This window comes from Carassius auratus, chromosome 10 (genome assembly GCF_003368295.1).
Source record: "Carassius auratus strain Wakin chromosome 10, ASM336829v1, whole genome shotgun sequence".
NCBI classification, from domain to species: domain Eukaryota; kingdom Metazoa; phylum Chordata; class Actinopteri; order Cypriniformes; family Cyprinidae; genus Carassius; species Carassius auratus.
Genome location: NC_039252.1, coordinates 19723906 through 19751753, shown reverse-complemented (window position 1 = coordinate 19751753; position 27848 = coordinate 19723906). Strand labels below are relative to the sequence as shown.

At 34.8% G+C, this 27848-nt stretch overlaps 1 protein-coding gene across 1 annotated transcript in view; it reads left to right on the top strand.

Annotated features, from left to right (window-relative positions):
• Window positions 1-27848, top strand: part of LOC113110205 (zinc finger SWIM domain-containing protein 6) — a 71423-nt gene that overhangs the window by 28353 nt on the left and 15222 nt on the right. The window contains exons 2-7 of the mRNA XM_026274268.1: window positions 12094-12450; window positions 13920-14068; window positions 15685-15835; window positions 24873-25052; window positions 26372-26548; window positions 26803-26949. Coding sequence (XP_026130053.1) covers window positions 12094-12450; window positions 13920-14068; window positions 15685-15835; window positions 24873-25052; window positions 26372-26548; window positions 26803-26949 — 1161 coding nt within the window. The remainder of the gene's footprint in view (window positions 1-12093; window positions 12451-13919; window positions 14069-15684; window positions 15836-24872; window positions 25053-26371; window positions 26549-26802; window positions 26950-27848) is intronic.

Below are 27848 nucleotides of genomic sequence, written 5' to 3'. Positions count from 1 at the left end.
CCTATCACTAGAGCCCTTATAGGCTTTGTATGTTTTTATATAAACTTACTGACAAAGCTTGTGTTGCCATGAATTATTTTGCCTCTAAATGTCTGATTGAACTGTATTACTTGGTGGGTGAATAGTTAATTCTGATTATTACTAATACATACAAGTAATATAGTTTGTAAGTAACATATAAATTGAGCAATAGTGTCTTCTATCATGTTGCTGTTGTTGCAGATTTACACATTTTACACAGGCCTAAATTTATTATGATATATATATTTATGTCTTTTGAATTGTGTATGATCTATCTGGATTACAGTTTAAACATAAACTAATGAACTTAACATGAAACAGATCCAATTTTTAAATGCACAATTACCGATGTGTGTATGCATTTATTATAAATAAATCTTATTAGTTTCAATCTTATGTTTTAACTAATTGAATTTAGCTACATTTGAACCAATCTTATAGTTTTTAAGTCAATAAATCTAATTGTTTTCAATTTTTTTTTTCAAGCTATTTAAAAATAAGATTATTTAAAATCAAATCAATGCAAATAGTTAATAAACTATTCCATTATTTTTCATACCTGTTTTGCATATGTATAACTGATAAATATGAATCACTTAAGTTCATTAGTTTGTTAAAACTATGTAATCCAGTCCAAGCGGATATACAATTTCTATGTAATTCAAATACAATCATCTTTCATATATTTGTGCCTTTTATTTTAGAAGTGTATAAAAGCAGAAAGCCACTAAAAGTTGTGCATCACTTTTATTTCTTCCTCAGTTAGTTAGCAAAAGTTTGTCATAAAATTCTCTCCTAAAGCCTCATGCACACGTAGCTATCACTAATGTTATGTGGCAGAGGGGCGTAAACGCAGTTCACCACATGTTACGTGGCTCCTTCCTATTTTTAAATGGCATTTGGCCCTCACCACGGGGACCCTAATGTGCAGGGAGGGGTCCAGATCTGAGCCTCGCCTCTGCTCCTGGGATGGGGTCGTGGCCTGGCAGACTCCGTGCTGACATTAGTCACAGCGCGGCCGGTCTCACTCACGTCAGACTGTGTGCACACTGGTTAGACGCCACACTTCCACCCGGTTTATTCCTTGAAAGTCTCTGGCTTCAGCAGCAGGAGACCGTTTTACTGAAACTCAGTGAACGGCCCGCCTCAATGGCACTTTTAGGCAGCTTAGACGTGCTCCCTATGTGAAGACTAGACTAAACACTAGTATGATCCACAAATAAGTCCATCTCAGAATGCATTGAAATCATAAAATGTTGAGTATAGATTAGTTAATAGTTGATTTAATTTAATTTGTTTAGTTTTTATTCCCTATAGAGTAACAATAGAATTATAAATGGTTCTGTCTAGTTCTTATTTTAGTATCATTGATAAACTGTTATAGTTTTTGTTAATATTTGGAATATTTCTTATTTTATTTTTTCACTTTAATTTGAACATTTTAAGAAATTGTTGCTTTTTCTTTTTTAAACGTGTATATTTATTTTCATTTAATTAGTTTTAGTACTTCTGAACTTTAGTTAAACAAGTTTTTTATATATTTTATTTTATTTAAATTAATGTTTATTAATAAATGGCTTTTAGGATCACTGATAAATTAAATTTGATAATATTTTTAATTGGGTTTTATTTTGATATTTTGTACTTTTTAAATGTAGTCAAAATGTAATTTTTAGTTTTTTTATAAATCTAAATAATATTTATTTTTATATATTTCGTTTTAGTTCATAAACGTAATGTAAAAAGAAATGTTGCCTTGAAAAAAAACTAAGTGAAATAAGTTATAATATTTTAAGTTAAGATTTTACTTTAAAGTTTATTATCAAGTTACAATTTTCTTTATGGTTATGACTTTAGTTTATGATAATAACCCTGTTGTCTGATGAAAAACGCATTGTTTTTGTTGTGTATTTTACAACTTACAAACAGTTTTAAACTAGTCTCCCAGCAAAAAAAACGTGTCTAAAAACCAGCGATAAACCAGCGTTGTTAGGCTGGGAGTCCAGCGAACTATCTTAGGCTGGTTTAAGCTGTGTTTTTACAGCAAAGTAAGAGCACAAGGTTCACCAGATTCTGGACTCTATCTAATCTTAAACTAGCACTCTTTTTCTTTAAGTGGCTGTTGGCTAACGCTAATGGTTAGCATGGTGGGAGCTCCGATCCTGGAGCGTGACCCTGCTGAAGCACTAAGTGTGTCCCAAATAGTGTTTTTTCACTTCCCCGGCAGGCCGAGCTGAATGTCAGCGCTGTTGTTCCCTGCAGTGATGAAGTGGACCAGAACTCATGATAAAGGCCAGGAACGTTATATTTAGGAGCTTTTACCACCAGTGCTCAGACTCCAACTTTAGCTTTGTTTATCTGGTCTTCTCCCTGGCTGCTTTACTGAAGCAGATTTAGTCTGTTTTTTGTTTTTTTTTTGCGTTTAGTTGACATCTTTTAGTTTATTATTATATATATATATATATATATATATATATATATATATATATATATATTATTATTATAGATTTTTTTTTAATTATTATTAAAATTTATATATTTTTTTATTTTATAAAATTTTAAGAATAATAATACAACCCAAAATAGCCTTCTGAATCTTGAAGGCAAATAATTCTTCTTCAAATTCTTTGAATGGACAACAATGCTTTTGGGAGTCTATGCTTACGTTTGTTGGGCTGTTCAGAGGAACTCATGCTGGTGCTTTCTTCTGTTTGAGGAAACGAGGAAGGATATTTGAACAGCTTCAGCGCTCAGCGTGTAGTTCGATCCCGAGCACCAGGGAAGCGGTCAGTCCGTAGACTTCAGTGCTGTTCCCTCGTCATATTTTTCCAACAACCTGGTTCTCCATTTCATCCTGTAACATGAATCAGTGCCTGAGTGCGACCCACCCACACGAGCACCGCCGTAGGAAACAGGTGTACGTCTGTTTCTTCTTTTCTTTTGCATATCTGTGTGTGTACCTCTGGTCTCCGCTACTCCTCTCTCGTGTGTTTTGGGAAAGCGATCCGCTTGACGTGCTGGAAGAGGGGCTGGAGACCCGGCTGGTGGACGAGGGTCCCGTGTGGCACAGTAAAGCCTGATTGTTGTGAAACCACCGCTGGTCTGCAGCTGTGCTTTTCCAGGCCTCTGGAGCCGAGAGGAGAAGACCTGTGGCACGCTGTTTACCCACAGACCACACACCAAGACTTTTACACACTCCACACTTCAGCATAGGATGTGGACACACAGAGTCGTGCATGAAGCAGGTATAAGCAAGCTTGCAAATCAACATGAAATCAAATGCAACTTTCTTATTAAGCACTTTGCATTATTTATGGAAGTAAAAAGGCTTATGAACGGCGTGTCTTGTTGACTTGAGATGTAAAGATTATTGAAATGGCTCAATGTTGCTGCGGCGAGTCCCTGTAGTGTCTGTTTTCAGGAGACCAGATGTAATTCCAGCCTGCAGATCAAGGGCCATTTTCTGCTTATTTTCAGTCAGCCTTTCACAGAGACAATATAGCCAGTCTAATACCCAGAATGCAGCTCTCTGTGGGTCAGAGGGGGATTCATTCATTACGTCTGATAGACCGTGCTGTGCCAATGTCCATGAATTCATGAGCTCGCCTGTGCTTCTGAAAGAAGTCTCTTCTGCTCACCAAGGCTGCATTTATTTGGTTGAACATGCAATAATAACCGTAATATTGTGAAATATATTACAATTTAAAATACCTGTTATCCATTTAAATATATTGAAAGATGTAAGTTACTGATGTAAGCTATGATGCGAAGCTGAAGTTTTCCTCCAGTCTTCATTGTCGCATGATCTTCAGAAATCATTTTAATATACAGATTTGCTAATCAGTAAGAATTGTTTTTTTCAAGATACTTTGATGAATGAAAAGTTCAAGGGAACAGCATTTGTGTGAAATTAGAAATCCTTTCTAACATTATTAATGTCTTTACTGTCACGTGTGTGTGTGTGTGTATAATGTTTTTTGTGAGGTGATTAATTGATCAAATAGAGCTGTAACTGAATTTCTTAGCCTTCGTCACATTTTGTTTTCAATATTTAAGTAAAACGTTTGTTTTCAAGTCACAAGGAGTCATGTTTTTTATACACTATAAATATTACTTAGAAATCTTTGTTTATATGCACTAATATAACAGTACATATAAATAAACAGCAATATTTACCTATGTATATCTTGTATTGGTTTCACAATCATCACAGATATATTGTGCATATTTCCTTTAGACTTAACATTAGATTCGATTAAAAAATTGATCATGTATGTTAGATGATTTTTATACTTTAGCATATATTGTCCTTCGCAGGATGAAGAAAACATCACGAATGTATGTCAGTAACAGTCCAGCATGCTTTCATTACGTTTATTCCCAGATAACTCACCGCTGAGGACGTCGGTTATATTTACTTCACTGGGATTTTCCAAACTCAATTAGACAAGTATTCGGCGATGGAATTGAATTTGCTGAAGTATTCACAAATATAAGATATAAGGCTGCAGTTACTGTCATTAATGTTTTCCAAACGTCTCGTGAGATCAATGATTTGATTTGTAAGCAGGGAAACCCCGCTCAAGGTCTCCAGCTCCCCTCTTTGGTTTCGCGAGTGTTATATTCTATATTCGGCTGCTGTTATTAGACTTTGAATTGATATTTTAAACATCGTTTTTTCTTGAAGTGGCGAGCTCTGAGGGGACGTGGTGGTAATCGCTCCATCGACCGGTTTAGCAGACGTTAACTGCTGTGTTAGAAATGCTTTTGATCCGCTCCCGTGTGTCTGGGTGGTCCGAAGAAGAAAACAAACTGGTTTGTGTAGAAATGGAGTGAGGCTTTCAGTACGGTTAACTTGGTTCTGGGCTCGGGCTAAAATTGGCTACTTTTGAGACACGCTGGCCTCTTTTGGATCTCGTGGGTGACCCGCCTTAAGGGCGCGGAGGGGTTGAAATGTCAGCGTTTAATAACTTGCACATGAGACCCAGAAACGCACATGTTTTCTAATCATGAGGGAAAAGAGCGCAGACATTATTTTATTACAGGAAGTTCAAAGCTGCATTTAATTCTTTTGAAACATGGTAAATGTCTTTACCGTCACACTTGTTCAGTTTATTGCATCATTGAAGAATAATATTAATAATAGAAATAATCAAATTTCTTTATTTCCTTTTATTTTTGACTTTTTGATTTGATGGCTAACTAAGTTAAACAATCTTTTCCTCTACTTTCCAGTCTTAAAAAGAAAGATTTTTTAAAAATGTACTTATCCTCAGGCCATCCACGATGTAGATCAGCTTATTTCTTCATCGGATTTGGAGAAATGTTGCATTACATCACTTGATCCGCAATGGATCCTCTGCAGTGAATGGGTGCCGTCAGAATGAGAGTCCAAACAGCTGTTAAAAACATCCCAATAATCCACACCACTCCAGTCCATCAGTTAATATCTTGTGAAGTGAAAAGCTGTGTGTTTATAGAGGATGCTTTGCAGAGGATCCATTAGTGAGCAAGTGATGCAATGCTACATTTCTCCAAATCTGATGAGGAAACCAACTCCTCTACATCTTGGATGACTTGAGGCCATTTTTAAGCCATTTTTTGATGAACTGTTTCTTTAAAAACCAAAGCGCTTTCTAAAGCAGGTGGTGTCTCGCTGCTCAGCTGGAGGGGTGTGACTGTGGAGCCAGTGGGCTGAAAACACATCACATTCAATTCGGTTTGTTCTTGCCAGAGTGGCGGGAATACGATGATGGCCAGATACAGGCCTACAAAAGTAAACCCCAAAAACAAGTTTTGCATCATTAAGCACTGTGTTTCAAATCGCTGCCTTCGTCCCCAAAGCAAACATTCCCTGGCTCCAATATCTTCCAGCATAATGGAAACCACTTGTTTGTTTGCATGAGCGATGTTGAGCAATGCATTGTGGGTTTCCTTGTGAAAGCGATCAGTCCTTGTTGTAAAATCTTCGATGTGCGTGGTTCTGTTTATGCAGGGAAGCATGCATGAGACGTTTGTCTTGTTTAGTAGCTGTACTGCATTCCTCTGCCTTTTCCAAAGTGTAGGTCAGAGCTAATTGGACATTTCAAGACCGAAATACTCGAAAAGGTCGGTTTTGGGGCCGGAAAGGTTAGATGCATGTCTACTTGAAGGCCGGCATGGGACGTAGCGCTCCGGCTTTGGACAGGAGAGGATTTACGGTGGAAATTTGCACAGCACTCAGACTTGTCGATCTCTGGAAGCACAAGGCTGTCTGCGCACATTTCTGCTGTGCTTTTCAGGGGCGGAAAAACCCCCCAGCCTCCATTCTTCTTCATTTACTTTGTCAGGGTGTGTGAGAGTGACTAGCCTCGCTGTCAGCCAGGAAACCAGGAGTTATCAATCTCCTGGATTCGGTAGCGTCAGGTCCTCACGGCAGATCCAGCAGCTCGTCTGATAGAAACTTCACCTCGCTGGTGGCAGAAATGCACCCTTACGTGATCTCGATTTGTGCTTCTCAACTGCTTTTTTTAGAAACTCACAGGATTTACACTTTATATTTGTTGTTTTGTATAATATAAGTTCATAAGAAACCAAGTCTGGTTGTATTTTCTTTGTTTTTTGTGGAGTTTCGTTTTTGAGGAACTGGGCATGTCACACACTCCTTATGTTAACACTCTTCGTTTGACTAGTTTTACCAAGTGACCAATGAATTTATGCCAAAAACTGCTTTATTGAAACTTTTGACATCATAAAAAGGGAATAGCTTTCAGCTGATTTAAAAAAAAAAAAAAAAAAAAATCCATATAGTTTGCCGTCTTAAAGGCATAGTTCAAATTTTTTTTATTATAAAATCACATGAAAATGACTCAATATATTAATAAATATTCAAAAAGAAATGTGTTTGTGCAGTAAAATGTATTATTTTTTTCTGTTTATTTTATGATTTCATTGTTATTTATAGTTATTTTAAAATTTTAATAATATTTTGCTTTAAGAAAAAGCCTATTTCGGGTTGTTATTGTATGTTAATATTATTACTATTTTTTATTTAAATTAATTTTACATTTATTTATTTTTATTCAAAATGCTATCAAAAATAATGATCAATAATTTTTTAATTTATTTTTTATATGTAGAAGAAGGAAAGCCATACATTTTTGTATTGACATGAGGGTGAAATAAATTATTACAATTTAAATTTTGGGTCAACTATCCCTTTATCAATCTATGCTTAGAAAAGAAAAAGCAATGCTAAGTGGCAAATGTCCTTCAGTTGATAATCGCCGAACTAGATGAGCCATCCATAATCTAAATCCTGACCTTATCAGCGGTCAGACAAAGTTCAAAACCACTTATTTCTGCGTCTTGTAGCAGCGTCGCAATAGCATTTCTAGCATGTTGTAATTTCCCGCTATCCCAAGCTGCGTTTTAGCTATAGATTGTCCTTCTGTGCCAGTCTGAAGTGTGTGAACTCCTCAGGGTTTACCTAAGTGCTTTAATAAAACTGACCACAGAGAAAATGTCTTAATTAAAGTCGTACTAATTGTCTTGTTGCCCCAGCTATTCCATTAACTCTGCCTTAAACCTTATCTGTCGACGCAGTAAATCCCCCTGCAGGACGGGCGCTGACATAACTCACGCACACATCCGCCAGCTCCAGCTTATAAAAGCATGATATACGACACGAGGTATAATTATTTGTCATAAAAAAACAATAAATGTCACTGTGGCATGTGCATGAGGTTCATTGAAGCTACTTTCGCCATTGTGTTGCGTGCATAGTGCAATTATAATAGAAAATGCCTTCACTTGAAAAACTTGATGTGTGCTGTGACATGCTGTACTTTTATGCATGCATCTTAGATGAGCTCATTTGAGAGTTTTTATGGAATATATTTTTTTGTATTTTAGAAATGCATATACAATTTTTTAAATGTATAACAAAATTATTTGTAAATAAACCTTTTAAAAAATATATTTAAATATATTATTTTTACAAATAGGTAAAATATATGTAAATATAAAAAATATGTATATATTTAGAAAATGTTAGTTTTAATGTAAATATTTTTCTCATATTTACATAAATTAAAAAATGTGTTAATATAAAAATTGCTTGTTTAAAAAAAGTTCCATGCAGTTTGTATGCTGTGATTTTTTATTTTATTTTTAATTTAAATATTTAGTTTTTGTTGCAAAAAATATGTAAATAATAAAAATACATTTATAATTTTTTACTTATGAAAGTTTAATGTATGTAATATAATTTCATAATGTATGTAATGTAAAATATGTACAAATGAAAAATATATATTTATTTGTTATTTTTTAAAACATGATGTATAAAAAAATTATGAATTTAAATTTTGTACATATAAAAATATGTAAAAATTAAAAATACTTTAAATGCATTTTTACAAAAAATTATTTTTTTCTCGTACATATTTAAAAAATATGGAAATATCATTTTTAAGAAAACTAAGTTATACGTTTTTTATTAGTGCTGTAGAATCGAGTGCTTCAGTGAATCTTCCAGAAGACCGGAGAGATGAAGTAGCTTCCACTAAAGGAAGAGAAAGTGGTGTTTGGTGGAGGTGAGGCTGATTATTTAGCAGGCTGTCAGAGAAGATGAACTGTCACGTGATACGAGGACTCGGGAGACTCTCTCTTTACGACATCCTCTCCTGACGCCGACTGCTCGTTAAAGAGTTCTCCCGGCTCCAAATCCGCCTCTATGCCAAGAAAACCGTTTCGAGTGTGAATACATGTGTGTTTGTGTGTGAGTCTCATGAACTTTGCCAAGAAAATATACAGCTCATATTTCACCCTGAATTCAAATCATGGAAAGGAGAAAATACACTTTGCTCAAAGAACAAAACCTGTTTTGTGTCTGTGGTGTCATTGCATTTATCTGAATATGAAATAAAAATTTGTGCCTTTTTGTTTTTGTATATATAATCAATAATTACCTCCGCACACCTGCAGGTGATTGATAGGTATAAATGATCACAAACGATGTTCATATATGGATTTATTTTAATAATTTTATATACATTTTAATATTTAATATTTTTATTCATGTTGACAATGTTTTATTAAAAAAATATATCTGCCATAACCATTTTTCTTTTATAAATATTTATATATATTTGTCTTCCATTTTTCCATTAATAATATTTTATTAATGCTTGATTTTTGTATCTACATTTTAATAATTTACAATTTTTTTTCTATGTAGACAAAAATAATTTATATTATTATTATTATTATTATTATTATTATAATATTTCAGTTTTTAGATTTATTTATATATACGTGTGTGTGTGTTTCATCTTTGTTTTCCTCTGTTTTGTTTTGTTAATTTGATGATGTAAGGTGACCCAGAGCGCTGCTCCAGCTTCATTTGGGTTATGATGAATAGCAGAATCTCTCTTGCATTTGTTTATATTGGCTCCGAGATCTGCTCTTGCTTTGGTTATTACCTTCCCTGTCCTCGGGGAGCGTTTTAGAGAAAAATAATTTCGATTATGAAGCTCGCTGCTGAGAGTGTAAGTGTTTGTGTCTGGTGATGAACGGAGCGCAGGAAGTGGCCACCTTGAGACCGCCTGCGTAATGAGTTGATTTGCAGCGTGATCTACACAACATCGCTGCTTTTGTTTGCATCGCGTGCAGATGAATAGAAGCGCTGTTTCCTGAGGCGGATGAGGAATCCCCTCTAAAGACGTCTAGACGTGCGTCACATGTTTATTTAGGATCAGACCGTCTCAAACACTAACCTGGGTTTGACAATGTGGCTAAAGCGAGCAGTCACTGTGTGTGTATTAGCCTTGTCTTCTTGTTTCCACACTAACCTGCACATGTGGGGTGCGAACGGAGGATCAAACGTTGTCTTACGTAAGCGCTGTTGGTGAAAACATGGATTGCAGCGCCGCTGGCCAGTTTCTCGGTGTTCGGCCTTCTGTAAAAGCTTTTCTTGAACTCTGTTTCGAAATCGCTTCTGGCGCCTTCTTTCTCCACATCCTACAAGTGAAGGCTTTTCTCCAGTGATTGAATATATTTAGCGTGGTGGAAAGGCGTATAGATGGACACTGCTGGGTCAGCACTTTGGGAAAGGAAGTGAAACTTGAACATTCATCCCTTTTCTCTTGTGCTAATAGTGGGCTGCTCTCAGTGCTAACAGGATATGTGCTGTTTAAGAGTTAGGAGGCTTTCTTATCATTTAGGCAAGCAGACTCCATTAAATATTCAAGTTTATGATCTTATTTTAATGCAGGTTGATGGTTTTGGGGTGTATGTGTACTAGGGTAGCAAGAATAGACTAAGATTGTCTCTGTAACAAAATAGTAGTAGTCAATACAAAACTAATATTGAACACTCATTTATGTAAAAGTAAAAAAAATGCAAAGTATTTTTAAATGTGTTTATTTACATTTTCAGATTCTGATTTTTGAAATGTTTATGAATTCATTTTTGTCAGAGGGAATTCTTTTTAAAATTTAATTTTTACATTTTTATTATTTTTTATGTTTTAATTCATTTTTAAACCTTTATTTTAGTATTTCTTTTTTTCTTGTTAAATATTTTAATATTTTATATATTTATATTTCATGTATATTATATTTTATTTATTTATATTTAATATATAGATCTTATTTTATTTATAATTAATATATTTATTTGTAAAAGTATTTTATTTGTTTTTAAAATAAATTTTAGAAGTACTTTTTATTTAATTTCTTTTTATATATTGATTTTTAATTTTTTTTTTTACAATTATAATCAGTGGGATGAATAAAATTTGTATTTCTATGTAGTTCTTTTTTTTTATTAATTGTGTGTTTTGTTGTTGTCTTTATTAATTTATTTTTGGACTAACTACTTGGCAAGCAGTAGGACGAATGAAAACAATAGAACAAAAGCACAGATGAAGTACTTCAGTGCTTAAACTGGAGGCAGCCCGAGCAGGAAGTGAAGTCGGCTGTAGACGGGCACGTTTGAACTCTCTAGGTGTGGGGCAGACACACTCATTAATGTCTGCTTTACTTACTAGTAAATGTACAATTCTCCGCCTCTTTTGGATCAACACTTCAAATAATATTCAAATGAGCATATGTATTATTCAGTCCTGTCTTTGTAGTGGCACACGCCAGTCACCGAGCAGCTCCGCCCTCAACGCCCGCCCCAACACACACACACACACACACACACACACACACACACACACACACATCTGTTCACCACTCATAGACTGAAACTTCCTCATCCTCTCCCGCTTTACATTGTGCCTGCATCCATTTTCACTTTATCTTAACATTTAATATTGAATGTTTGTTAAGGTGTTCTGATTGGTTGCTAGGTGCCTGGTTATGCAGCCAGACTGATAGATGGGTGGATTTATTTATTATTATTTTTGATTCTGAATTTCATGAATTAATTTGTCAGTGATTTATTTATAAATTTTTTAGCTGTAAATTTTTTATTAAGAATTTATTTTAGATTTTATTTTTTCATTCTTTTTATTAAAAAAAATATTTTATTTATTTTCACTTTAGTTTTTATATATATATATATATATATATATATATATATATATATATATATATATATATATATATATATATATATATATATATATATATATATATATATATATATATATTTATTATTATTATTATTATTATTATTATTATTATTTTTAATTTATTTTTTTATTTTTTAAAATGTTGATTTCATTTTTTTCTTTTATTTTTAATTAATGTTTGGTGTTTTCGTTTTAAAGTATTTTTTATTATTATTAGTTTTTGCCTATTAGTTTTTTATATTCATTGTGTAAGTATTTTTATTAATTTCGTTTTATTATATTTTTACTTATTTTTTTAATTTAGTTTGTTTGTATATTTAATCCACTACACTACAGGAAAACCAATCAGTTTGGAAAAATAAAGCCGGATGATTTAAAATGCACAATTTATTAAGTGGAGCATCAAAGGTCTTGGAGAAAATAAAATTTTCTGGATGGTCCAAACAGTTGAAAAAATATAGCATACACTGTATCCAAAAATTAACTCTTTCCTTCTCTCGGTCTCTCAGGTTTCCATTTGAGCGGCACAGTAACAGAACCGGCCACGACGTCAGAACCAGAGATGGTGTGCAGCGTAGCCATTAGCTTCGACCGCTGCAAGATCACCTCCGTAACGTGCGGCTGTGGAAACAAGGACATCTTCTACTGTGCCCATGTGGTGGCGCTGTCCCTGTACCGCGTACGGCGGCCTGAACAGGTCAAACTTCACCTCCCCATCTCAGAGACTCTATTCCAGATGAACAGGGACCAGTTGCAGAAGTTTGTGCAGTATCTCATCACCGTCCACCACACAGAAGTGCTGCCCACGGCCCAGAAACTAGCAGACGAGATTCTCTCACAGAACTCTGAGATCAATCAAGTGCACGGTGAGCTCCAGCTGCCTTGATATCAACCATTACTGCTTGACATTTCTTCTGTCTAACAGAGCCAACTACCAGAACTGGGCTTAAACTTGCGTAGTTTCTATCGATATAATATAATTTTTTAAATAGTATAACAGATTTATTGTTTAAAATGTTTACATGTTCTATGTACAGGCCATATTCTGCCATTTTTTTTGTTGTAAATTTTTTTTTATTTTTGAGATGATACAATTTTTATTATTCTTTTAATATTGTTTATAATTATTTGAACATTTATTTTTGTAGTTTTTTATATTATATTTATTTAAATATATATATATTTATTTTTTTTCAGTTGATTTATTTATTTATTTTACTATATTGATATTAAAAGACATTTTGCTTGGATTTTTTGATGCTTTTTGTTATAACATCAAAGACCCATATTCTGCATTTTGTAGCATTTATTGAGATCTATATATTTTTTTTTGTTATGCTTTATAAAATGAATACAAAAATAAAATGCTAAATTATAATATTTGTTTTATTTATATATTTTTTTATATTATTTTATTTTATATTTGTATTTTTATATTATTTTGTTTATTTGTTATTATGTTGAGCTTATATTATTATACATTATTTATTTATTTATTATACTTTATTTTGTCATTTATTAATTACTTTTATTTCTTTGTTTATTTTACATACCAATTTCCCACCCTTTGTCTATCCTTAGAATTAAACAAACCGTTTTTTTTCGGCAGCACCTTTAAGATTTCTGTATGTTAATGATCTTTGATTATCCAGTTTTCCTTGTGTGTTGCCTGTAAATGTAGTTGCTAAAGTAAAGTGTGGCATCACAAACATGAAGATAACATCTTTTTGCAGCTTAGTTTTTATAGATCTGCTGAAAATGACCAGACCCTTTTAAAATGAGTCGGCTGGAGCTGTTGCTGCCAGTATCATGCCCTGATGACATAAATCTAAAGGGAAAGAAAGACTCTTCTAGTCTCTCTTATCGTTTCGGCATTAGGCACAATGGCCATATTATATTTCACTTTTTTCAGGAAGGGGAAATCTAAAGCGGATGTGCCAATTATAGTGGGGGAAAGCGTCGGCAAACAGCGTATGGCAGAATGAGGGGGAAAGGAAGTGCTTTCATCAGGCCGGGCCTGTGTGAGGTCACAGCTGGAATGCAGGAAGTTAGTTTGATGTGGCGTCTAATAAATCTTTACTATAGACCCTCAGCATTGTCGACGGTGTTTAAATCATCAGCTGTTTCCTTCTGGAACACCAGCGCACTTCTGCATTGCATTAAGGCTCTGTGTTGATTGCACTAATTGCATTGAAGAGTTTTGGCTGATATATAATCTCTGGTTTTGGTTTTCCATGACTATAATCAGTATTGCCTCATTTTATAGGCTTTATTTGATCAGCATAAGCATCACCATACTGTTCGCTGATCGCTTGCTTGTGTGTTTCTAAACCAGGGGCCCCGGACCCCACGGCGGGGGCCAGCGTGGACGATGAGAACTGCTGGCATTTGGACGAGGAGCAGGTGCAGGAGCAGGTCAAACTCTTCCTGTCCCAGGGGGGATACCACGGCTCGGGCAAACAGCTCAATCTCCTGTTCTCAAAGGTGGGCTGAAGCTCCTGGAGCCACTCGTGATGATTTGACCTTTTCCACATCACTGCATTAGCATTTTAAGCGACCAGATGATGAAATGCTTTAAATTTAGCATGCTAGTATAAACTCACTCACGACATTTGAATAAAATGTCTGGATGGTCTCATAAAAGAGGTTCTAACCAGGTATCACACAACCTTGAACGAAAAAAAGTGGTCTGTTTGCAAATAAGTTGTTAACACTGTTTGCAAATAACATACTTTAACACTGTGTCCTAACTAGGGCTGCACGATATTGGGAAAAAATGACATTGCGATATTTTATTTTTCAGCGATATATATTGCGATATGAAATCTAATCAATTTTTTTTCTTACAAACAAAAATGGGGTGAGCAGATTTAAATTCTCATTTTAAGTGATTTAAACATCGAAACCATTGTGTCAATTTATTAATATGCGTGAGGGAGAGAGAGCAAGGCCGCGCTCATGTTGTTTGAAGCGATCTCTCTCTCTATGACGGCAAATTCATGCGCGCGCTCTTTCTCGCGCTATCTCTCTCACGCTCACTCTCTCTCTCTCTTTCGTGCTCTCTCTCTCTCTCTTTCGTGCTCTCTCTCTCTCTCTCTTTCGTGTTCTCTCTCTCTCTCTCCCTCTCTCTCTCACGCTCTCTCTCTCCCTCACTCTCTCTCTATGACGGCAAATTCGCACGCGCTCTCTCTCGCGCTCTCCATGAATCACATTCGTTAAGGGCCGGGGAGCAGCTGGCCCGTACAGTTAGTGAATAACGGATCAACTACAGCAGCCTACATCGCACATCCTGCGATGTGACTATCATGGATTCGTACATCGTGATATCGATGCTTAAATGACACATTGTGCAGCCCTAGTCCTAACTACACGTGGTGCAACAAGATTCCTGCGACAAACAATTTGGGTGACCAGACTAAATGCGACATCGCAATTCAATCAAATATAACAGCCAATCAGAAGTGGTGTGGGCGTACTGCACTCACAACGAAATGGATGCATTTATAATCGAATTCATAAATATTAAAGCTTTTTAACATTATTAAATGTACATACTGAGTGACTGATACCATCTTTATTGTTGAATACACTCTGCAGTAAGTTCACTGTTTTAACGGACATCTTTAATCTAATTTATTTTCCTTTGCTGCTTTCAGTATGGCTCTAAGGTCGAACAAAATTATATAAAAAACTCATATTAGATGCGTTTACTTTTGAATAATGCACATAATCACCTGTGATTATCTACTGTATATATATATATATATACATTTGAATATATTTGATTATATATAATATAATATATTTTATATTATTTTATCAAATACTTATATTCTAATAAAATATATTATATTAAAATCAATTAAACAAGTAATAGAATTGCCTCAGGAATAAAAATATGCAGGTTTTTATAACTGGTTTTTATCAGTTAAATGCAGCCTTAAAAACATTTCATATCAAAATAAAATGTCCTGTCCTGCGCCACTTTTCATGGTCGTGGCTCTATCACTTTTAATCATGGCTGCGTTTGGATATGGTGTCATGTTTAGCATTTTTGGTGCCTGTTTTTAAACCTTGCGCGTGTGTGTGTTTTCCTGTAGGTACGGGAGATGCTGAAGATGCGGGACTCGAATGGCGCTCGCATGCTAACGCTAATCACAGAGCAGTTCATGGCCGACCCGCGGCTGGCTCTGTGGCGGCAGCAGGGAACCACCATGACGGACAAATACCGGCAGCTGTGGGACGAGTTAGGTGAGAACAACACAAACAATCAACTTTTTGCTTTTCAGCACCCGAATTTCGGCTCAATCTTTTTTTTGGATGCAAGACTTATTGTGCTAGATTGCTTTGTAGGTCTTGTGTGAGATCTGTATGGGAACCGCTCGGTTGTGTTGTTTTTTCGAGTCAGTCTTCACTGCACTCAGCGCTGTGCGGATCTCCGTTTAAAATCCACCTGCGTCTCTGAGGACGACCATTTAGAGGATGCTGCCGTTGCCAGATTGCATATTCGTAGCTTTTGCTCTTGATCAATATTGCATATTCTTTTCCCACTTAAAACCCTCTCGGGTGTTTCCGTCTAAAATATACTGTGGTAAGCACACGAGCCAACCCAAGCACTAGAAACCGGCGACGCACTTTAGGCCGTTTCCGAAGTGCTGCGTCCTGCTTCTTTTGCTTCAATTACTGTAACTGGATCAAAACACATGGAGCCAATAACAAATGTTGTTTTACTGCCATTCAGTCCACATAGTGTAGTATATGTAAGGAATATATCATGGTTTTTCTCCTGCTATCAGCACTATTGGAATGAAAGTGGTGAAAATTGGAAGGACGTGTAATCATTTTAATTGTGACTGGCTCACCGCATCGTGTCAGGCTGCCAGTTCTCAAATCCTGTGATGTTTCATCAATTTTGCCTTGGCACTTGGCGGCAGTGGGCACAATTGCTGGCGTCCAGGTCCCTGTGTGCCAAGCGCAGAAGCAGAGCGGGAGATAAGCACTAGACCAATGGACCTGCAAATCGGATGTTCAAGCATTTGATGAGATAACTACGCAAGTATGTGAACGCAACCGTTTCTAGCTACTCAAGCTTGATCTTGTGTGTTGAAATGTGGCCGAAAGCAGTTGCTAATGAGGTGCAATTGCAATTCTTCTCAGTGTTTTTGCACTGGTGTCGTTGCATGCATTAGAGTAAAGTAGGACTTCATCTACTCTGCATTGGCCAAGCATCAGCATTTACAATAAAGAAATGAATTAATACTTGCATTCGGCAAGGATGCATTAAATTGGTCACAAGTGAGAGAAAAGACTTCTATATACTTTCCATTCATTAAATAATCTTCAAAAAACCATGTTTCAGCATATAGCAGCAAATCCGTATATTAGAATGATTTCTGAAAGATCATATGACACTGAAGACTGGAGGAATGATTGCTTTGCATCACAGGAATAAATTACATTTTACTATATATTCAAATTGAAAATGGTTATTTGAAATCTTAATATTTCACAATACCGTTTTAACAGTATTTTTGATCAAATAAATGCAGTAGAAAGCACTAAAAACATTTCCCGGCCTCAGAAGGTTTAAGTTCTGGTGGAAACTAGGTTTCTGTCCTCTGTTTGAAGGTTTCAAGGGCTGGAGTTTTAGTGTCCGAGCTGACCGTGTGACTACAAGGAATTTGCAGGGCGTTTGTGTGTAGTGAGGCCTTCTGTGTCACATTTTTGTTTGACGGAGGATGAGGAGAGGCTGCAGGAAGGGGAAGAGAGGCCCTTTGTGTCTCAGAGGGGAGTGGGCTGTTTAATGAGTGGCCCCTGGATGGGGGCTCCCAACCAACACGAGTCCTACACCCTTATAATGTTGCATCCCAGTGTTTGCAGTATGCACAGTATTTCCCAGGTTTTGAGTCTTTTCTGGTCTACAGATTAATATACATGAAGAGAACATATTATCCACATGTAAAACAAAGCAAGCTCTGCTTCATTGCTTCATATTTAGGAGATATTTGAAAACCGAAATAATGATGCCCCAATAATGGAAAGAAACAAACAGTTACACTTTGTTCATTTTTATTATATTTTATTTGATTCATTATTATTAATATTTATTGTTATTATAACACCTTATAAAAACCTTTGAACCTACATTATATTATATTCTTGTTTTTAACACTTTATACAATCCTTTGCATCTATATTATATTATATTATATTATATTATATTATTATTTTTAACACTGTTCAATCCTTTGAATCTATATTATATTTTTATTTTTAACACTATATAATCCTTTGCATCTATATTATATTATATTTTTATTTTTAACACTATATAATCCCTTGCATCTATATTATATTATATTATATTCTTATTTTTAACACTTTATATAATCCTTTGCATCTATATTATATTATATTATATTATATTATATTATATTATATTATTATTTCAATCCTTTGCATCTATATTATATTATATTTTTATTTTTAACACTATATAATCCCTTGCATCTATATAATAATATTATATTATATTCTTTTTTTTAACACTTTATTCAATCTTTTGCATCTATATTATATTATTATTTTTAACACTGTTCAATCCTTTGCATCTATATTATATTTTTATTTTTAACACTATATAATCCTTTGCATCAATATTATATTATATTATATTATATTATATTGTTATATTATTCTTATTTTTAACACTTTATATAATCCTTTGCATCTATATAATAATATTATATTATTATTTTTAACACTATTCAATCCTTTGCATCTATATTATGTTATATTATATTTTTATATTTAACACTTTATATAATCCCTTGCATCTATATAATAATATTATATTATATTCTTTTTTTTAACACTTTATTCAATCTTTTGCATCTATATTATATTATATTATTTTTAACACTGTTCAATCCTTTGCATCTATATTATATTTTTATTTTTAACACTATATAATCCTTTGCATCTATATTATATTATATTATATTATATTGTTATATTATTCTTATTTTTAACACTTTATATAATCCTTTGCATCTATATAATAATATTATATTATTATTTTTAACACTATTCAATCCTTTGAATCTATATTATGTTATATTATATTTTTATATTTAACACTTTATATAATCCTTTGCATCTATATAATAATATTATATTATATTCTTATTTTTAACACTTTATTCAATCTTTTGCATCTATATTATATTATTATTTTTAACACTGTTCAATCCTTTGCATCTATATTATATTTTTATTTTTAACTATATAATCCTTTGCATCTATATTATATTATATTATCATTTGTAACAACTCATATAACCATTTGCATCTGTATTATTATTATTATTATTTTTTATTATTATTTGTATTATTAAAACCTTATAAAATACAACATAATAGGTTCAAAGGATTTCATATTATCATTTCTCACCAAAAACCTTTATACCAATATTTTGTATTGTATTTATTTCATGCTATTAATATTATCATTATAACCTTAAACTCTTTCAGCCTATATTTTATTACATATTATTTTGTCATTTATTATTATTATTATCAGTAATATAATTTCTCATTTCTCAGCAGTTATACCTTTGCACCCATTTAATTTAATTACATTTATTTTATTATTTTACATTTGCATCCTGATTCTTTTGAGCTGTTTAGTTAGTTAAGGCGAACTGTTTGGAGCTTTGTTATGCTCTCATGAGTTTATTTTGGTGAACATTCTGTGGACGTGTTGACCGAGGCTGAGACGGTCTCTTCTGGGCGAGCTCCACCATTTTGAGAGCTCTTACACCCCTGAAGAACCCGTGGAGGGGCACTGGTTCATTAAAAAGAGGAGCGAGCACGATCTTCTCTCTCTCCCTCTCTCAGATGAATCATTACGCCTGTCAGGCCCTCTAAGCCCCGGCGTAATTGGAGAAGCCTTCGTTATGAAGGCTGCCCCCTCCTCTTCCTCCCTGACAGGCGCGATAATGCGAAGAGCGTTTCATTAAATCCCGGACACTTAATCTGACACCGGCGGTCAGGTAGGCTGAGGATGAGGAGCGGAGGAGACGGCTGCCAGCGAGTGCGAGAGGGAGATTACAGCCCAGATTTATATGCTCGCCCCTCCCAGCATCCTTCACTCCACCACTTCCTTCATCCATCTCTCGCTCCCTCTGCTGCAAGCCAATCGCTTTTGTTGGGGGAACAAAGGCACGCTTGCATCAGGCAGGTCTCGGATCTCTTTTATTCATTATTTTCACAGTTCTGTTTGGTGCTTCTGGTGGCAGTGGCCCATAGACACGACTGATCCTCACCGATCAGACTGGACTAGTTGAGTGATGTCGTCTGATTGTTGTTGTGTACAACCAGTGAAAACATCGAGATTGAGGTCGTCTTATATTACTGAGCATTATAGAGTAATGTGTAGACATTCAAGAACCATTCATTATTAGTTCAAGAAATCTTTTTTTTATTTTGTATTATATTACATGTAATTGCATATAATTATTTCCCAGCTAAAAAAAGCATCATTATATTATTTTATATTATATTATTTTATATGATATGATATGATATTATATTATATTATGTTATATATACATTGAATTTATTTATAATAATAATTATTATTATTATTTCCAGTATATTCTAAAATATTGTTAACTATGATGAATATATTTTCTAATATACGATTTCACATTTTATTATATATAAATTATTTCCCACCAAAAACCTTAACACTCTTATTATTATATTATATTATACATTTAAATTATTATTAATAATAATCATTAATAATTCAAGTATATTCTAAAATATTGTGTATTAACTATGATGATTATTGTTTCTGATATATTTTCACATTTTATTATATATTATAATTGATTAGTTTCCACCAAAAACCTTAACACTCATATTATATTATATTATATTATATTATATTATATTATATTATATTATATTATATTATATTATATTAATTGTAATGTTTTATTATTCATATTATTATTTTGGTTGCCCTGGTCGATGTCGATCCCATAGAAAAGGCCATATTGCTTGAGAATTTGCTATGTTTATGTATGTGTGTTTCTGAGAGAGTGGAACCATGGGATGTTTTGGGCTCGGGACAGGCGTGCTGACAGCAGGGATGAGATTTGGAGTGAAAGCTCAAATTAGGCCCGTGAAAGACGCGGTCAAAGAAAGGGGGAAGGATGTGTGTGTGTGTGTGTGTGTGTGTGTGTGTGGATGAATTTATTCAGCAAAGCTCAATATTGTTTTAATTAATCTGGGCACAGGGGCCTGTGTGCTGGAAGCGACTCCTTTTCATCTAGGTTACGTATGTGATGGAGGAGCCTGGAAATTAGGCCACGACTTCTCTCAGCTGACATAATTACACTAGCGAGCGCTAACCCTTCACATTGTCCAAACACAAAGCTGTGTAGCCAGCAAGTTTAAGACAATGGTGTGCTAAACAGCCAGCGGCGTCTTGATGAGCATGTAGCATTCTCCCCTCCCTAACATCACACCTCACTTATTGTGATCTTGGCGTAATGAATTACAGCTGCTGTAACCATTTTTTGCTTTCAATCAATGGACTGGACGATATGACGGGCAAGTTTGGCTTTGGTTTAGCCATTTGAAGTGTTTTATGATGTCTTATTTGCTGTTGTTTGTGGTGTTTATTGTCTTGTTCATTGCAGATCCGTTCGTACCCGTCTAGGAATGGTAACCGTAAGACATTGGCCAGTTCTGGTTTCCACTTAATACATGTTTATACTGTAAGCAACCGTGTCGACTTGAAACTCCCTACACTGGAAGTGTCGAAGATGCCACCTAAGAATGTTCACTCACTAGTTATCGGCAAGTTAAGGGCAACTGGATGATGGGTGAATTACTTTTTTTGCCTGATGTAGACTACGTTTAATTTACTGTAGCATTTTACTAGCATTTATTAGAATAGAACTCCAGATGTGTATCTTTAACTGGAGTCATGAATCTTTCAAAAGAATCGACTCGTAAGAATCATTCACTCAGAAATCTGACTTTACTACTTGTGTGGAGGTTGTTTGTAAGGGCATTGAATTTTGTCTTATTTTATTTTTAAAATCAGGAAAATCTGGTTTTCTGTAATATTCGATTGATTTCTAACCCTACTCCTGTCTTAGAGCCAATCAAGTCATTATTATATTATATTATGATTTGATGCCTATTATTATTTCCCAGCATTTTTTTTCCATTTTATAAAAAAAAAAAAAAAAAAAAAAAAAACACTTTGTTGGCTATCAAATTTTATTTTATTTTATTTCCCAGGACAAAAAAATAAATATATATAATTTGTATTATTATTATTTATTATTATTATATTAATAGTAGTAGTATTTTGCAGCAAAAAAACTTTGCACGTAATATTATATTCTACATTATTATTATAAAACAATATATTACATTTATTATACTTTGATGATGATATTTGCGCCCTGACTCCTGCCTCTTACCTTCTCCTGGCAGAGAGGCATTAATGTCTCTGAGCTTTGCGTTTTTCAGATACACTGCTGCGTCCTGTGTTTGCATGTTCTGGTGCATGTGTTCTCATCTCTTCCACGTCTGTTGTCCTTCATGCCCAAACAAAGAGCCGAGACTCGGTCCCATCCCCCCACGAGCCTCCCGTGCTCCTCCAGATTTCCTCACATCTTGTCTTCTCTCTCTCTCTCTCTCTCTCTCTCCTCCTTTGTCTTCCGCTCTTTTCTCTCGCCACTATCTAATTCCTCTGCTGCCATCATAGATTTGTCTCTCCCGCTGGCTTCGTTTCTCCCCGTCTCATTGTTTTCTCCTTCACCCATCCTCCATCTCTGGTTCTGGTTCTCTCAGCTGGCTCTTGCAGGTATTCTCAGTGTGTCATTGTGGAGCACTCTGGGAGTGATTAAACCATCATACACGATCCGTATGGCACTGCGCTCGTGTCAGGCTCCATACATCACTCCCTGATGCAGCCAATGGGATGAATTAGAGGCGAGATGAACCTCATGGGTTGTTTCTGCTTGGAGATCTGGAGGAGCTTTGCCCTGTGAGGAACGTATTTGTATCGATCCGGAGCTTTATGCTCAACTTCTTTGTACCTTTTGGCTTGAAAGAGGCCTGTATTTCTGGATGGATGTCCTCTAATTTATTTGTATTCTTTTTTTTAAAGCAGGGATTGTGAGCATTTGGTGTATTTATAGAGTACACTGCCATCATTTTTGATCAACCAACATATCAGCTGGACTGTTCATCATCAGATTACAGATTACTGCAGAAAACAAAACTGCTTTTCTCAGTTGCATTTGTCAAGATTGACAGCAGCCATTTGTGTAGATATTGTGCTATTATAGAGTGATTTTGGGGAGTTTTTTTTGAGGTTATCGGCCAATAATAATGCTAGCTTGCCCAATTAGAAGTGGTTTTCTCTCATCAGTTCCCAAATCTACTGTAACGTTGGTCAACAGATGAGAAAATTGGTTTAATTACAAATATATATTGTAGTTAGGAATGTAATCCAAGTAATCCTTTACATTACACATTTCAGGTGATAAAATCCGACTACTGTACTTTTAGATTACTTTTGACCTCACATTGATTTAAACAGGGTAATCATGTACCCCCTAGATAAAAATATATATACTTAAATGTATTTTCTATTCTATATGTTTTTATTTATTATTTAATAAATAAAAACCTTGCTATGTGTACTGCGTTAGGCTAACTGAGATTTGTCATAGGTTTTGAATATTGCTTTTTTGTTGATTTTGATTGCTTCCACTGTACTCATTTTGTAAGTCGCTTTGGATAAGTGTCTGCTAAATTACTGAATGTAAATGTATTTGAAATGCATTTGTTTCATGCTAAGTATACTACAAATAGATTTACATATTTATGTACCTAATAAAAGCAATTGTACTTTTAGTATACTAAACTGGAATACTTAAAAGTCTGCTGAATTGGACATGCACTTTAATTGTGCAGAAATCTTTTGTTGATTTCTTGCTGAATTCCAACTAAAGATACACTGAAGTATATGTGATTGTTCTAAAGTGGAACTATTGCAAGCATTCTTCAGGTACACTTGCATTTAAAGACCAATATTATTCATAGATCATACAATCCTCATCAGTAGTGACAATAAAACACAGCCTTAATGTTAAGAAATGTGCATTGTGCTCAAGTAGCACTCCAAATAAATGTTAATTATAATTTTTATATCTGTAAGTCTCTCGAATGATATGTCAGTTCATGTTAACAGATTTAAACTATACTTTATATATTTGTATATATATATATATATATATATATATATATATATATATATATATATATATATATATATATATATATATATATATATATATATATATATATATATTACTTTTGTACTAAGGTTATATCGATATAAAAACCCAAGATAAAGAATTTATCTTCTATTCATTGTTGTCAACAAAATGTTTAATGTTATTAATATGAGTTTAATGTAGAGCTAATAATCAATTAAATCATAACATTTAAATAAATATTTTTTTAAATTGCAACAAACACTTCATAAAAAGATAGAAAGTATTATTTTGATTTATCGGCATTTCAACCATGTGAATATGTAATCGTTTAATCAATAAAAAAGCAATTGTAGTCTGACTTTTAATGTAATATAATCTAGTTATGTGTTCCAGATTACATTTAATGACATAGATAGAGAGATAGGTAGATAGATCGTTTTTTAAAGTTTTTTTATAATGTTGTCATTATTAAATTGCATTGTTCATTTGCACACCCAAATTTTGTATCTTCATTTTCACTGCGCACAGAGCAGAAAGATACATCACAACAATATAAATCCAAAAATCATATCTGGTTATTCATCCAATCAAAAGAATTGCATTCAGTTCCTTGTCATCTTCAGTAAGCCTGAGCAAAAATACATGAAGCTGATTCTGAGAAATTGCTGTCATTAGTGACTCAGGATTATCTGATTAGCATCAGATGTAAAGCGCAGTATAAAGGAAGTGATTTGATGAGCTCTCGGAGGTCGTTTGTCTGTGTTAAAGTTAACAGCGTTCAGTCGAGCAGTCAGCTGACCTATTTATCTGTTTGTCTGTCAGCTGTAATGAAGCTCTCTGTCTGTTTGTACCGTATGAACCTCCCAGGCCGATTCGGAGGCTGTTTGGTGAGGTCTACATCATTTATTTCTTAAGGAAGCGCCAAGCATCCCTCCATATTGCTTTGTGTTGACGCTCCCGGTCTTTCCCAGGTGCCTTGTGGATGTGTATCGTGCTGAACCCCCACTGTAAGCCGGAACAGAAGGCCGCTTGGCTCAGGCAGCTCAAGAAGTGGAACAGTGTGGACGTGTGTCCCTTGGAGGACGGTAACCACGGCAACGAGCTGCCCAATTTAACCAATGCCTTGCCTCAGGGTGCACACGGCAACCAAGGTAAGTGTGTGTGTGTGTGTGTGTGTGCATGTCACGGTGGTGGGGGCAAAAACGGGGGTGTTTTAATCAACGTGCACCCCTTTTTATTAGGCTTTGTGTGACTAATGGAATGCCCCTAATAACAGCGGTTCAGTACTTCCTCCCTGGCTTTTGTCCTTGCTGTGCTAATCATAACTCTGGGCGAAAGCGAGGGGGAAATAGCTCCATTGAAACTTTTCGATTAGTCAGGTCTTTTATACCAAGGCGACAGCGTCTGCAGAGATTTTATGATGTGTTTTGTTATAAATATTCATGCTCCAGACAGGTAATTGCAGTGAAATGACTTCCCCTTTTCCTAAGGCATGGGTATTTTGGGCATGAATGGGCTCTAGACTGGTTGGCACAGAGGTTGTATAGATTTAATTAGAGTTTTTTTTTTGTCTGTAATGCACTAAGGCTGGGTGATATAGCAAATATTTATGATATATTGTATTTTTTTTGTTGACAATAAAACAATGAATTAATTCAACTCAGTGTACTACATTTGCTGTTTAAGTGTTATTAGACTGTTCAAAAGTTTGAGGTCAGTAATAATTTTATCTTATCGTTGAAAGAAACTAATGTTTATTCAGCTAGTATGCATTAAATGTATCAAAAGTGACCAGTTAAGGCATTTATGATGTTTCTATTCCAAAAAAAATGCTGTTATTTTGAACATTGTTCATCACTGATTAATAAAAAAAGTATCTCAATTTCCACAAAAATATGAATGAATGAACTGTTTTTCACTTTGATAACAATAAGAAATGTTTTTTGATCATAGAAATTAAGCTATGCATCAGAGAAATCAATAACATTTTGCAATATATTCAAATAAAAAGCAGTTATTTTAAATTGTAAACATATTTCACAATATTACTGTTTTTACTGTATTTTTAATCAAATAAATGCTGCCACAAACTTTTGACTGCCTGATTAAATTATTCATTCGTGTTATCACTCAAAAATGTTTACAGAAGTCCCCGCATCATATAGTTAACTGAGTTTTTGCATATTAAATATGATCAAAGGGCGTGATATAATAATTTGTGATGCTAGATAACCCAGCCCATGTAATGCCACCTTGCAGTGGTCATGTCGGAATCTGTACCACCTGTAAATGACAGTTCAGCTCGCTGCACTAATCTATGGACTTATTTCCGAAGGTTTTACAGTTTGCCCCTGACTGACAGACCCCCAGGGTCCTCGCTCTCAGAGCTAGCATTGAGAATGACAGAGCAATTTCCTTTCCCTTTTCCCTGTCTCACCTCCTCCTCCTCCCTCCTCTTCTTCGTCCTCAGATTCGGGCACCCGTCCCCACCGGACGGTTTTCACGCGAGCCATCGAGGCGTGCGATCTCCACTGGCAAGACAGCCACTTACAGCACATTATCAACGACGACCTCTACACCAACTACTGTTACCATGACAACACTGAAAATTCCCTCTTTGACTCTCGCGGCTGGCTCCTGTGGCACGGTGAGCATCTCGGCCGGAAAAAGACGTTTGCTTGACTCGCCTCTTTGAGTTACGCAGTCTATAGCATAAGGAAATAAAGCAGAGTCAGTTTAAGAAAAAAGCAATGAATGGAGGCTTTATAGGGAGCGAGAACAAGAGTTTCTAAGAATATGAAAGGCATTTTTAGTTTCTGGCTTTTGTGTGCGGGTGAATATGTTTCTATTATGCCCATCTGAGATTTGTTAAAGGATTTTTTGGGGGGCTTTCTATCACAGAACACGTGCCTACGGCCTGCGCCAGGGTAGATGCACTGAGATCTCATGGTTACCCACGGGAAGCACTGCGATTGGCCATCGCCATCGTCAACACCCTGCGCCGGCAGCAGCAGAAACAGCTGGAGCTCTTCCGAAACCACAAGAAAGGTCAGTTAAAAACTGTATTGCCGGTCGAATTGGTTTCTTGCCACTAAAATTTTACATTTGGTGGCGGAAAGCGTTGGTGTGCAAGTTGTTACAATGCATAATCACTTCTTGCGTTTATTATTTTCATAAATATGGAAGGAGATAAATCATATAGAATGATGCAGTGCCTTAGATGAACTTGCTAAGGCACCAGTGGTCTCTATGATCAACTTAGCTCATTATGCTTTTGGGAAAGGCAGCCCATGTCTGAGTTTTTAATGGTATTTGATGCATCGCATTGCTGCTTATTTGCATAGTATTTCAAAGATTTTAAAGGGCACATATTATTCCTCTTTTTACAAGATTTAATATAAAGCTCAGGTGTCCCCAGAATGTGTCTGTGAAGTTTAATCTCCAAATACCCCACAGATCATTTATTTGAGTGGAAGCAGAAACATGCTGTTTTTGTGCTTCTCTCTTTAAATACAAATGAGCTGCTGTACCTCAGATACTCTGCCTAACAACATCATTAATTTTGATCATCATGTCTATCGCACTGAAATTATGCGTTTTAAAGCCATATCAGTTTAGACTTCAGATTACACTGTTTTCTGAGTAAACAGAAAGCAGCTGTTACATGGCATGCGAGTACTATGTCTTATTGCACTTAAACTGTCAGGTTTGTTAAATACACACATATAAGTAACAAAAACACAGTTGGTTATGTCTGGGAAAGGTATCACATGTCTTTATTAGATCTGTGTATTAAGTAACAGTAGTGTGTATGCTGTTTATATGACCCAGACAAACAAGAAAAACACTCTGCTCTGAACTGAGTAACTTTTGTAGAATTAATAAAAACATTTCTTACTTGAATGCTGCTTTTAAACGCTCTAGCGTGAAGATAAACATAGAGGATT